At 36.7% G+C, this 11435-nt stretch overlaps 2 protein-coding genes across 3 annotated transcripts; one reads left to right on the top strand and one right to left on the bottom strand.

Annotated features, from left to right (window-relative positions):
- The first annotated feature begins 726 nt into the window (after positions 1–726).
- On the top strand, positions 727–6786 carry LOC120282203. Of its 2 annotated transcripts, none has more exons than XM_039288959.1 (9): positions 727–926; positions 1395–1479; positions 1655–1706; positions 2107–2116; positions 2226–2308; positions 4562–4658; positions 5652–5697; positions 6096–6184; positions 6289–6786. In XM_039288959.1, the coding sequence occupies exons 1-9, from the start codon at positions 869–871 to the stop codon at positions 6630–6632; spliced, it is 864 nt and encodes a 287-aa protein (XP_039144893.1). In that variant the 5' UTR covers positions 727–868; the 3' UTR covers positions 6633–6786. The 2 variants fall into 2 exon arrangements, with proteins under 2 accessions (XP_039144893.1, XP_039144892.1); XM_039288958.1 differs by having other exon boundaries at positions 2041–2116.
- A 1564-nt stretch (positions 6787–8350) lies between these two features.
- On the bottom strand, positions 8351–11118 carry LOC120282332 (probable glucomannan 4-beta-mannosyltransferase 11). Its single transcript, XM_039289127.1, has 10 exons — positions 10974–11118; positions 10633–10901; positions 10443–10541; positions 10122–10374; positions 9927–10037; positions 9708–9844; positions 9509–9622; positions 9231–9430; positions 8896–9126; positions 8351–8811 (listed from the first exon to the last, which is right to left on the bottom strand). Exons 1-10 carry the CDS (start codon positions 10993–10995, stop codon positions 8649–8651), a joined length of 1599 nt encoding a protein of 532 aa, XP_039145061.1. The 5' UTR covers positions 10996–11118; the 3' UTR covers positions 8351–8648.
- Positions 11119–11435: the final 317 nt, after the last annotated feature.

Below are 11435 nucleotides of genomic sequence, written 5' to 3'. Positions count from 1 at the left end.
CAAACCAAAGACTATTAGGTTGATAATATTACTATTTATGTGGAACTTAAAAATAACTTATAAAAAGTCTCCTTGTTTCCCACTTGATTTGAAAATTAAACCATTATAAATGCTTAAAAAAACAAAGCTTGTCAAAATATTGGTAGAAGTGACTACTACCAATAAGAACCCCACTGTTTTATTTTATTTTATTTTTTTTGAGGTAGGGTGACAAGTCCCAACTCTCAGGGGCGGCGGGCGGGAGAATTGCCACAACGTCCTCACCCTCTTGAAACTGGGGAGCGCGGTCAGAGGGAATCGAACTCGCGTCTCCTCCAACGAGGGAACTGGGGTACCGCTAGGCTACAAGCCCTTTGGTCACTGTTTTATTTCTTAATAAACAAATTTTCACAAATCCTTCAGCAATTCAAAATATTAATTTCTATTTCTTGCCATGATTTTTAATATATATATATATATATATGTTTTTTTGAGGTAATAATTTTCTGATTAAAAAAAAACTTGGCCCCTATGAATTTATTCCATTTTTTTAAATAATAGATTTGTTACCTAATTTCATTAAATTATAAAATATTATGAGTTTGAAAATTTTCTCTTTTAATTTTTTTAAAAAAGTTATCTAATGTCATACAGAAATTTAAATTTTTATTTATCATTAAAATTACATTTTTACCCTCCCACAGCTGCAACCTATATAAACTCTATTATTAGAGATGCAGAGAGAGAGAGAGAGAGAGAGAGAGAGAAAGAAGAGGGGGAGGATAACAGGGTTTTGAGCCGTTTCGTTCATCCCAATCCGATCTCGGGCTAGGGTTTCTCGATCCAAGAAGCAATCTTTCTCATACCCTAGCTCTGCCGCCGATCAGCCATGGGCTTTCCTCTCTGTGGCCGGGCCGACATCTTTGAGATCTATGCTACATACTGCGGTTTGCTTCTGCTTTTCTTGAACCCAAAATTTCTCTTTTTTTCTCGGCCAATTATTCTTTATCTTGTTGTTTTGAGTGGGTTCTTGAGGTTCGATTGCGTTTGAGGAGTTTAGAGGAATTTCTCTTGGTTTTTAGAGGTTAGAGTGGTGTTAGGTGGAGCCTCGCTACTTGGGAAGTTCTTGGGCTGTCTCTGATACCAAGCATTTGGTTTTCTTTCTCTTTTTGTTGAATTTTAGTGTGTTTTATGAAGATCTATACATGATTCAACCTTTATATCAGATGCATAGTTTGTATGCTCTAAAAAAAACTTTCTTTTTTTGTTTGAGTGTTAGTATGATTCAATGTATGAACTTCTGGTTATTCTACCTGTTTAATTCTTGATAATTACTTTCTTAGTTCAACCCTGATTAGTTGATGCATATGGTTCTTGTTATTGAGAAATTACTGTCTTAGTGTCGTCTATTTCAGATATTGTTTCACAACACAATCATTTGAGTGCAAGGGAGCCTCTGGTTATGCTATCAAAATCCTTGGACTCAAGATGGCCATCAAGGTATTTGTTGAGTTTCAGATCTTCTGCCATTTCAGTTAGACTCCTTCTTTAAAATGGTTTACGTCTATGCTATTTCAGCTTGCATAACTTATATCAGCATTGCATAACTTGAGTTAAACTTCCTTGATTTGATATTCTTAAAAATGATTATGTATTTATCATCATTTTTTGGCAGGGATGCAATCTTCAATGATCTTGTCAAGCTTATGGCATGTCTTGACCTCTCTGTGAGTGCCATTTCATTCCAAATCGTGTGCATGCCTGATAATATGGATATTCTTTAACTACTTTTCTGTTTTTAAAATGCAAATTATTTTGTCGGGATCTGAATGGGATTAACTAACCACATGCTTGAATATTTTCTTTTCACCATTGATTAATGAATGGGTAGACTATGTGAGTGCCATTTCATTTCAGGTTGCATGCATATCTGATCTGACAATATTTCTATTCTTTCCTATCTTTTCCATTCTTTAAAATGGCAATCGTTGTGTCGGGATCTGAATAGGATTATTTGGCTATATTCCTGAATATTAACCATTTGCTATGACTGCTAAATAGGCGGACTCATTGAAATTTAACTGCTTCTATGATTTTGTCTTCTTCGTCTGCCGTGAAAATGGACAGAAAAGCATCAGTAAGTTATTTTGTAACTCCTGTATAATTGCTTTATCTTGCTGTTTCCATGTGTTATTCTCTTTCTATCCTTACCTTAAAATTTTTCTTGGGTTTTGAATGTTTCACAGCTGTAAGCAGGGCTATTACTGCATGGAGGATAGTTCTAACTGGGAGGTTTCGATTACTTAATCAGTGGTGTGAGTTTATTGAGGTATAAAGCTGCTTTATTTCATTTTTTGAGTTTCTTGTGGTTCCTCTAACATTAGCACTGTAAACGAATGTGTTGCTTCAGTACTTTTGGTTACAATTATGTTTCACTTGGAACCTGTTGTGTCATTATTTCTTTGGATCCAACTTTATTGGCATAGTTTTTTAATCCTGGAAAATTATTTGTTGCTAGAGATGTTTTTGATTGGCACGCTTTTTGCGTATGTGTACCGTAAGTGCTCGGGTGTCAAAGTAATAAAAAAACCTAAAGATTGGGTTATCATATTCACAAGGAAAGAAATTACTAGCAATCACTTTGATCTTGTTATCTAGCCTTAAACACAATTAGAGAAATAACAATTTAACACAATAAGATGAAGGTTAAAAGCACAGAGAAAGAATAAGGAAACAATCAATAGATGATGAAGCAGGTGCTTGAACACTGATCCCCTAGGATTTCTAGAAATGAAGAACCAAAACCCACGAATTTCCTTAATTTAAACTACTTGAGTTGCGGCGATCGTAAGGTACCCCAATCCCACTTACATGGTGATTGGTGACTACTCCAATAGAAACCCTCAACCTGTTACCTGTCACATTATAAGGGGCTTGTTTGAATTCTTGAAGATCTAGGGATCCCGGTTGACCAACTAGGTTTTTGAAATAGGCTAGCGCTCTTGCAAGATCACTAACCCCAAATCCAATAAAAATTCTTCACTATGACCTCTCACGTCAAAGGAATTTGTATGATTGCATGAAGAACAAGGAAACGCGAGGGCAGCCGTGATCAATCGGAGGGGAAGTGGATACTTCTCTACCCTTGGCTCTCTTGTCTCCCTCTCCAATCTTGGTTGACCTATTTTAGTGGGTCTTGCAACTCTTCACCAGAACATTCATTCTCAAAAACCTATGTTGTCACTACAAAGGTCATGAGCAAGAAAAACATAAGATTCGAACTCAATTGCAATCTGAATTAAAGGAAGTAAGCCAAACCACAACTAAAGCATCCCGGGGTTCTCAGGTTCAAGCACCCACCAAAGGGGGTTTAGCTCCTCATGAAGCAATACAAAACAAACTTGAAAATCTGAAAGGAATACATGTTTTTAGCAAACGAAAACTCCCTTAAGTCTATGATTAAAATATGAAAATAAATCCTTCTCCTTGGACGGCCGAATGACGCTTGGTCCTTTTCACCAACAATGGGGAAGACGGAAGCGATGATGAATGGTTGTAGTTGATTCTGTTCAAGGTCTCCTCCCTTGCCTGATGGTTCTTTTTCCTTCCAAATTAGGTCAACAACCGCCTCTTCCTTTTGTCCAGAAAAAGGCCCCCTATTTTCTCTAAAACTTGGCCTTATATACCCAGATACCCTTATCCCGTGATTGTCCACGACCTTGGCTAGAGCACTCATGACAGTGCGCTTCTTTGTCTTTGAACCGTCTAATTTGCATAAGCAGTTCCCACGGTTGTGGGAATTAGTCCCCACGGCCGTGCACGTCTCTGCCTTTCCGGGTGTTTGCTCGGATTGTCAAATCCATGGCCGTGGTAAGGTTTCCCATGGCCGTGCGCTTTGGCCATTGAATGTTTCCTTTCCGTCCTTCCATGGCCACGGACGATGCTTCCCACATCCGTGCTTGTCTCAGGTATCGTCTTGAATTGTTCACCATGCCCATGGAGAATGATCCCATGGCCGTGTACCCCTCTGAACTTCTTGCGAACTAATCGTTTTGGCATCGTTTTTTTTTGGCGAATGCTCATCAACCATCCCATCTACAAGGATAAGTAATTATAACACATATGAGCCCATAAACTAACAAAAATTATGTCCCAAACAGGCAACATGCTCATTCAAAACATGTTGCAACAAACACTTGTCAGTGATCATTTCTTGATGTTGTATATGCACGTTTGCTTTATAGATTGTATTGTATTGTGCATGTATTTGCCCCATTAAGATGTGGGCGCACAGAAATTTTTATTGACTTAGTGTATCAACAGACAATAAAAGTTCATGCATAAATGTAGCATTGAATTAGCCTGTATCAAGATTTTGAAATGTGATGGTTTCTGTTACAAGACTGAAATATTCTGATTTCGTGATTTTCTACCTGTTCTTTCTTTTTTATGACATTGATTTTGAATTACGACAGTCTTCCAAATTCCAATCACATCAAATTATTTCTAATCATTCTGGCTAGAAATATTTTATCTTCTCTTGTTCTGGATGGACATTAACATCCTTTCTGGCTTAATTTAGAAATACCAGCGGTATAATATATCTGAGGATGCTTGGCGTCAACTCCTGGCATTCAGCCGTTGTGTGAATGAAGATCTTGATGGTTATGATCCCAAAGGTAATTACCAAGCCCATGTTATGGGCTTATTGACAATTAATACTAGAAATAGGTGAAATATAACACCTATGCTGTTGTTTCTTGTTTGTTTGAAGCAATCTATTTCTCTGTGCAGTAAGTGATTGTCTCTCTGTGCATGAAATTAGAACTTACAGTGAGAATTTGCATATGTTTGTCAAGTTCAATATGGCTTGCTCTTAGTTGGTTTTTGCTGTATATAACATATCTTCAATTGCTGAAGTAACCCCTTGTCATAAATGATATGATTATCATTGCTGTTGAGAGAATGAAACTGTTATAGAAAGTGTGATGCTACTACACTACACTAGAATAAGACTACCTCTAAATAATTTGTGGTGCTGATCTTGCAACAGTTAGTTATTACCAAATATTTGCACACACTTGTAAATGATCAATTGCCTTGTCTAGAGTTATCCCTCTTTTTTTAAATTTTTTTTTTTTATCATGTCAAATTGTCAAATGAGAAGGAAAAGCTTCTTTACATAAATTTAAACAGGCCAGAAGGTTTTCCTTTACCCTTGAGGGAAATGCTTCCTCTTTATTTTTTTGTTTCAAAGCAAAATGCTTTCTCTTGCAATTTAAAGTAGATATTCAGTCCAACATCATGGTTCAGGAGAAAGGTCATCTTGCATTACAAGCAATGTATGTGCCAATCATGTTTACTTTGTTATTTACTCTTATCAAAAAGCTTATTTATGTATGTTGTCTTGTCAGTTCTCGCCTCTTCTCATTATTTCGTCATTACTGTACTTTCACATACTAAATATATGGTTTAGCTTTTTCTTGGTTATTTGTGGTGGTCCAAAATCCCCAAGCCTCTGCTCTATTAATGCTCAGGGTTAAATGATAGTTTTGGTGGTTGCAATTTTTTTTTTTTCTCTTTAAACTGGTTTTAGTTGTCATAAGATTATGCTATAATAGTAAAGAAATATCGTTCAAAATTTACATTTAACTACTTCAACTCATTTGCAGGAGCTTGGCCTGTTCTCATTGATGATTTTGTGGAGCATATGTACAGGTGTTATATTATCTATACCATTGCTATTACATTAAACACAATCTGATGGCAAAACTCATGTTGTGAAAAACAGCCCTATACATTCTGTACTTACATTGTTGGTGTTTTCCATAAATACCACTGATCAGATCAGTCAATGCCAGCACAAAAATACTGATTGCTATTCGTCTATTATTCATATGGATCTGTACCATACCATGGCTACTGAATGCTCAAATCGATAGTAATAGAAGAGTGTGTTGAAGTTGTTTTTCCTACCTACCAAGTAGTTTGACACTGATAGGTTGTTCTGTTGCCGTCATACTTCATTGTGTATCAACCAGTGATTAGCTGTCATTGTTCACTGCAAAAGATTCGATGAAATTCAAACTTGCTCAGCCTTTTTGTTTTGAGTGCAGAATTAATCAATCAAAATGTAGCACTATAGATCCATGCTGTAGCTGCAGCGACATGGACACACAACCAAGCATTTCCAGCACATTTCGTGGTAATGAATCAAACTTGTCTATTTTGGTCATAATGTGGATTTCTATCATACAACATCGACCCTTGTTATTATATTTTGCTGCTCATTCATCTTTTTTTTTCTAGGACTGAATTTGCTTCCTGGATCAAAAAGGAAGTCACTCACAGACACAGAAGGTGGCAATGTGGCAGTACTGAACTCAGATGGTATGGCAAGACCAGACAAGAGGCTTAAACCTGATTGTGATTCCAATATTGTTCAGCATTGGGAAGTTGATTCTGCTATGAGTGGCAGTATTGAGGAAACAACAGATGATCAGTACGGCGGCAACATGGTCAACAAGCCGAGCGTAATGATTTGCATGCACTCAGCCTGTGCAGTGGAAGATAGCTTATCAAAAGGTCTTGAAGGTCACCTTTCTATAGGCTGCTGTCTTCCTACAACCCACAAGCTTGGTTTTTTCCTCTGACCCTGAGATTATTGATAATAGAAATATTTGTTTTTTCGTATCCTCTTTATCTCTGTCTGTTGGCAGGCTGTTATTGCAATTTGTTTGGTACATTGTAATTTGAAACAAAACATCTTTTTATACAAATACAACAATGAGTTTGATCAGCATGTTACTTGTCTTTGCAATCAAAAGGGTGTCTTCAACAGGAAAATAAAATTACAAACTGAATGCTCTATTTTTATTTTTTTATGGAAATCTTATTTAGAAAATTGATAAATGTCTTGTTATAATGCTGCAGGCAGCTTAACTGAAGAATGGACATGCGGAAATACTAAAATGGAATAAACATCTCATATTCATTTGCTGTGAACAATGGTCTGAACATGCCCAAGAAACGCATGATAAGGAATGCAATGGACTGTGAAAAGGTGTAAATGTAATAGCGCCCGTTTGCATAATTCAAGTCATAACATGCTAATGAAACCGTCAGCTCTGGGATGTAAATCTTGCAAATGAACCAACCAAGTATAAAATATGAGTTCCTGCAAATGATCACAAGATTTGGAACACAAAAAGTTGATTTATAAGAGATGATGATGACCTTTCATGAACTTCTGATTTGGGTTTTCTGATAATTTTCTTTTTGTGGTGTATTGTCTTCAGTATCGACCTTAAGAAAACTAGAAGTTAGCAGAAACAACATTAATCGCAAGCGTCAAACCTTTATTAGTATCTTTAGAGTTGTCTTGCCGAACAAATTGGCTGAACCAGAAGACTACTGATACTGTTGATTGAGATAGGCCTTGTATGTACCCGGTAATTCGCTTGGAATTTAAATGTACATTGTGATTAACATGCAACATTGTCGATCGTCTTAAGGTTTTCAAAGTAAAATTTTCAATGTACCTTGACATTGCCGACAAATTTGAATTTTTATCCTTCGGTGCTTGCTCAAACTGCCAATTCCATGTCTTTTACACTGCATTCGATCTTTCCAGCCTCCCTATTCAAGAAGAGCATTAATTCTCCACACTCCGGCAGTTCCCGTAAAAAGAAATGTTCGATTAAACAGAGTTCATACTGTTGATATGTTTGAAAACATTGAGACTTAGTCACCAATGAAACTGGGGAAGGACCACATTGTCAAACTGGCTTCTAGTTCAACCTTAAAATGGTAATCGATATACATCTCTTGAATCCTCGTCATCAAACACTCATTAGAATTTACTACAAAACATTGAAACTTGAAACATAGATTCACAGGCATGAAAAAGATAAATCAGTCATACTGAATTTCTATCAAGCCTGAAGAAGAGAAAGCTCAGAATTATGCAGAAAGAAAGGCACAGTCTGAAGCAAAAAATTGGATTCATGCTGAAAACCAACATCTAAAACAGTAACAAATTCACACTGCTGTACATAAGCATAATTGATCCCTTCTTTCAGAGCACCGGCTTTATACCCAAGTCTATTGTCTCTAACTTCATATGTTCTGTTCTTCCCACTCATCTTCCAGACCTTGCATTCTAACTGCACTAATTCCTACACAAAATTATTTTTATCTGCGATAAAAAATTATTAACCAAGAGTGGGAATTTTGGTTATTTGTCAAATGTTTATTTGAAGTTGTAAGTCAAGTAGATCTTTCTCTGATTGTAGTATTTATGCAGACATTCAGTAAGGAGAAGTGCCAAGAGTAATGCTTACATACAGGATTTAATCCTAAGTTCTTTGGTTCATTCACAGAACTTCATTGTTTTTTTGTCTGCAGAAATGTTACATAGAATATGAATTGAATAAATAAAATTGTCAGTAATGATTACAAAATTGTACTCTAATAAGGAAGCTTCTTTCCGCTCTTGTTGCAGCTTCCTGATTGTTTAAGTACAATTGTCACCAATTGACAAGATCTTTTTAACCAACCTTTTCTGCTGGTCTTTAAACAGGAATGAATAGCAGTGTAAGTGCAGGCACAAAAGATTGGCATGATATTCTGCAAATGTTGATGTTGAATTCAGTGTTGCAAGCAGATGACTAGGAACCAGGAACATATGTTCCGACATATCCAAAACCGGCGATGAGAAATGCAATGCCTTGGAGGATAAGGTAGATGAAGTAACCTTGCCGTCTTGTTGCAAGATCAAAGCAGCCACATGATAACATGAACAAACCAACCCAAATTTCTGAAAAATAGTATCTAGCAGCAAGAAGAATTATAAACATACCGTTTATTCAAATTTATCGGTCAAGAAGAAACCACAATATCAAATTTACCATGTACCTTTGCCAAATATTGGTTTGAGTTGTCTTAGGCTTGTTGATCAGTGGTTGAGTGTTTGAGCTTTCTTTGAATTTATCAGTGCTGTTAGGCTTGTGTGCATTGCCTAACTTCTCGGTGACTATCCATTCATTCACTCTCCCTGCATCTAGTAGTCCAGTTAAAGCGGCTTTTATTCGGTGTAAAGACATGACATTTTGGAAAAGGAGCCAAAAGATCACCAGATGAATTGAGCTGTGGTAAAATTCAGAAATGTACTCTTCTCAGCAGATATAAACTTCATGTAAACTTGGATTCTAATAAGAGATGCAAGGCTGGTAATTGATGCCTTTCTCTACCTTGGAGTTCCAAAAATTATGCAAACTGTGATCAATGTTGGGATGTAAACCACTCCCCACTGAGGAATTTCAACTTCAGGTACTAATACTGAAACCGGGATCACAACACAGTAAAAGATGAATGTTGCCGTCTGAATAACGACTTTCCCAAGAAAAAAAAAGCTGTATAGCATATGAAATTTCTTCCAAATCGACACTTTCTGCACATATATAACGAAAATATGCTGGTAAGTTTCACCAGTTCATAAAAAGTAGTTTGTTAAAATTCTGGAATTTACCTCATTCTTCATGATCTCCATGGCCATTTTCTTGAGCAGATTTGCAGGACCACAAGACCATCTGTGCTGCTGATGCCGATACGCCTTGAAGGTGCTCGGCAACTCGCTTCTCACCTATATTAAAATTAAGCATCAACTAAAGATAAAAGTAGAATTAAAGACATAAACAGAAAACAAAAAAGAGAAAGGAAAAACATACATGAACGTCTCCGACATAGACAAACTTCCAACCTTCAAGCCCTGCTCGGACAGCTAAGTCCATATCTTCGACAGTTGTTCTATCTTTCCATCCTCCTGCATTGTCAATGGCTTTGATACGCCAGACACCTGCAGTTCCTAGAATTTAACATGTTGATTTGTAAATTATGACAAGTAGGACCAAAAACTACTAATGTTTCAGCATGCAATGCAATTGTACCATTGAAACCAAAGAATGCAAATGTAGAAGAGCCTGCTTCTTGCTCAATCTTGAAGTGATAATTTAGTGACATTTCTTGTATCCTGGTCATCATACACTCATCAGCATTCACTACATAAGAAAAGATCGGAAAGTGTTATTCATTGACTATATATTTGTTGTCTAAATCTTGTGACTAAATCAGAGAAATCTAACCGAACTTCCACCGAGCTTGGACAAGAGCAATGTCAGGATTATACACAAGAAAAGGGATAGTTCTCATCAAAAAATCAGATTCTGGCTGGAAATCTGCATCAAATATTGCAACATAATCACACTCTTGAACATAGTCATGCTTCATTCCTTCCTTCAATGCGCCTGCTTTATAACCTTGTCTATTGTTTCTTACTTCATAAGTGATATTCACTCCTTTGCTCTTCCATTTCTCACATTCAAGCTTAACCAAATCCTGCTAACATTCAAACCAGAAAATGTCATAATGTCATAACAACAGCTTAAAGCATAATTCTGTCTCACCTTCACTGTTAGATCTGTAGAATCATCTAACACTTGGATTATCATCCTGTCTAAAGGCCAGTCAAGACAACATGCAGCTCCAATTGAGAGCTTGTAAACCTATTCATTAACATGATTAGAAGAAGAAGAAGAAGAAGAAGAAGAACACAAGAAAAGTGGAAGATTGATATTTTGAACCATGTTTAATTACCTCTTTCTCATTGTACATTGGAATCTGAATAAGCACCATAGGATAAGCCAAGTTTCCGGTCTCCAAGTCTGGGCTCATCGGTTCCCATCGGTACCGTTTCTCCGGCTTTAGACTAAAAACTTTCACCACCAAACTCACAATTCCTGCAAATACCTTCTCCACAAGTATCATCACTGTCGTCGCCAAGCTCAAGAAGATTGCCAACCTTAACAATGGCACAACCAGTGTAACCCTAACTAAATTCCATACTTGCAGAAGAACAGCCATCACTGCAGTTGCATTGCACACAGACTGTTGTTTGCTGTTTTAGGAATTCCTATGGAAAGTAATAAATGAATTACCTGTCTGGGTCATGGCAGCCATTTATGGAAACTTCTCAACATCTTCTACCTCCTTTGATCCTTCATGCCCATCATTTTGGAAGGAAACAAGGAGAATGGGACCTATTCATGGAAGAAGAGCAAGGGTTCAACAGTAATGTCTCTGGTTTAGACATTTAAAGATGAACTGGACTTCCATTTTTTTATTTCAATTCTCTTGTTCGTGGACCTTGAGAGAGTAGTCTCACAAATCACATGTAGTATGGAGGCCATGCATGTGAGTTCCTTCTTTTTTCTAATTTTCCTCTTTTCTTGACTTATCTATGCTTATTAGCTGTAAAACGTTGTACCATTTCATTAACCATCATGATCTAATTCTCAAAATTTATGCTAAATGAATATATAAGACTAAGTCTCTCATTCTATTAATTCTTGAATCTTGATTGGCACTATGTGCAGAACACAGAACACAGAACACAGAAC

The sequence above is a fragment of the Dioscorea cayenensis genome, chromosome 18 (genome assembly GCF_009730915.1).
Source record: "Dioscorea cayenensis subsp. rotundata cultivar TDr96_F1 chromosome 18, TDr96_F1_v2_PseudoChromosome.rev07_lg8_w22 25.fasta, whole genome shotgun sequence".
Classification (NCBI taxonomy): Eukaryota; Viridiplantae; Streptophyta; class Magnoliopsida; order Dioscoreales; family Dioscoreaceae; genus Dioscorea; species Dioscorea cayenensis.
The sequence above is the reverse complement of the archived record's forward strand: the minus strand, read 5'-3'. Positions and strand labels throughout refer to the sequence as shown.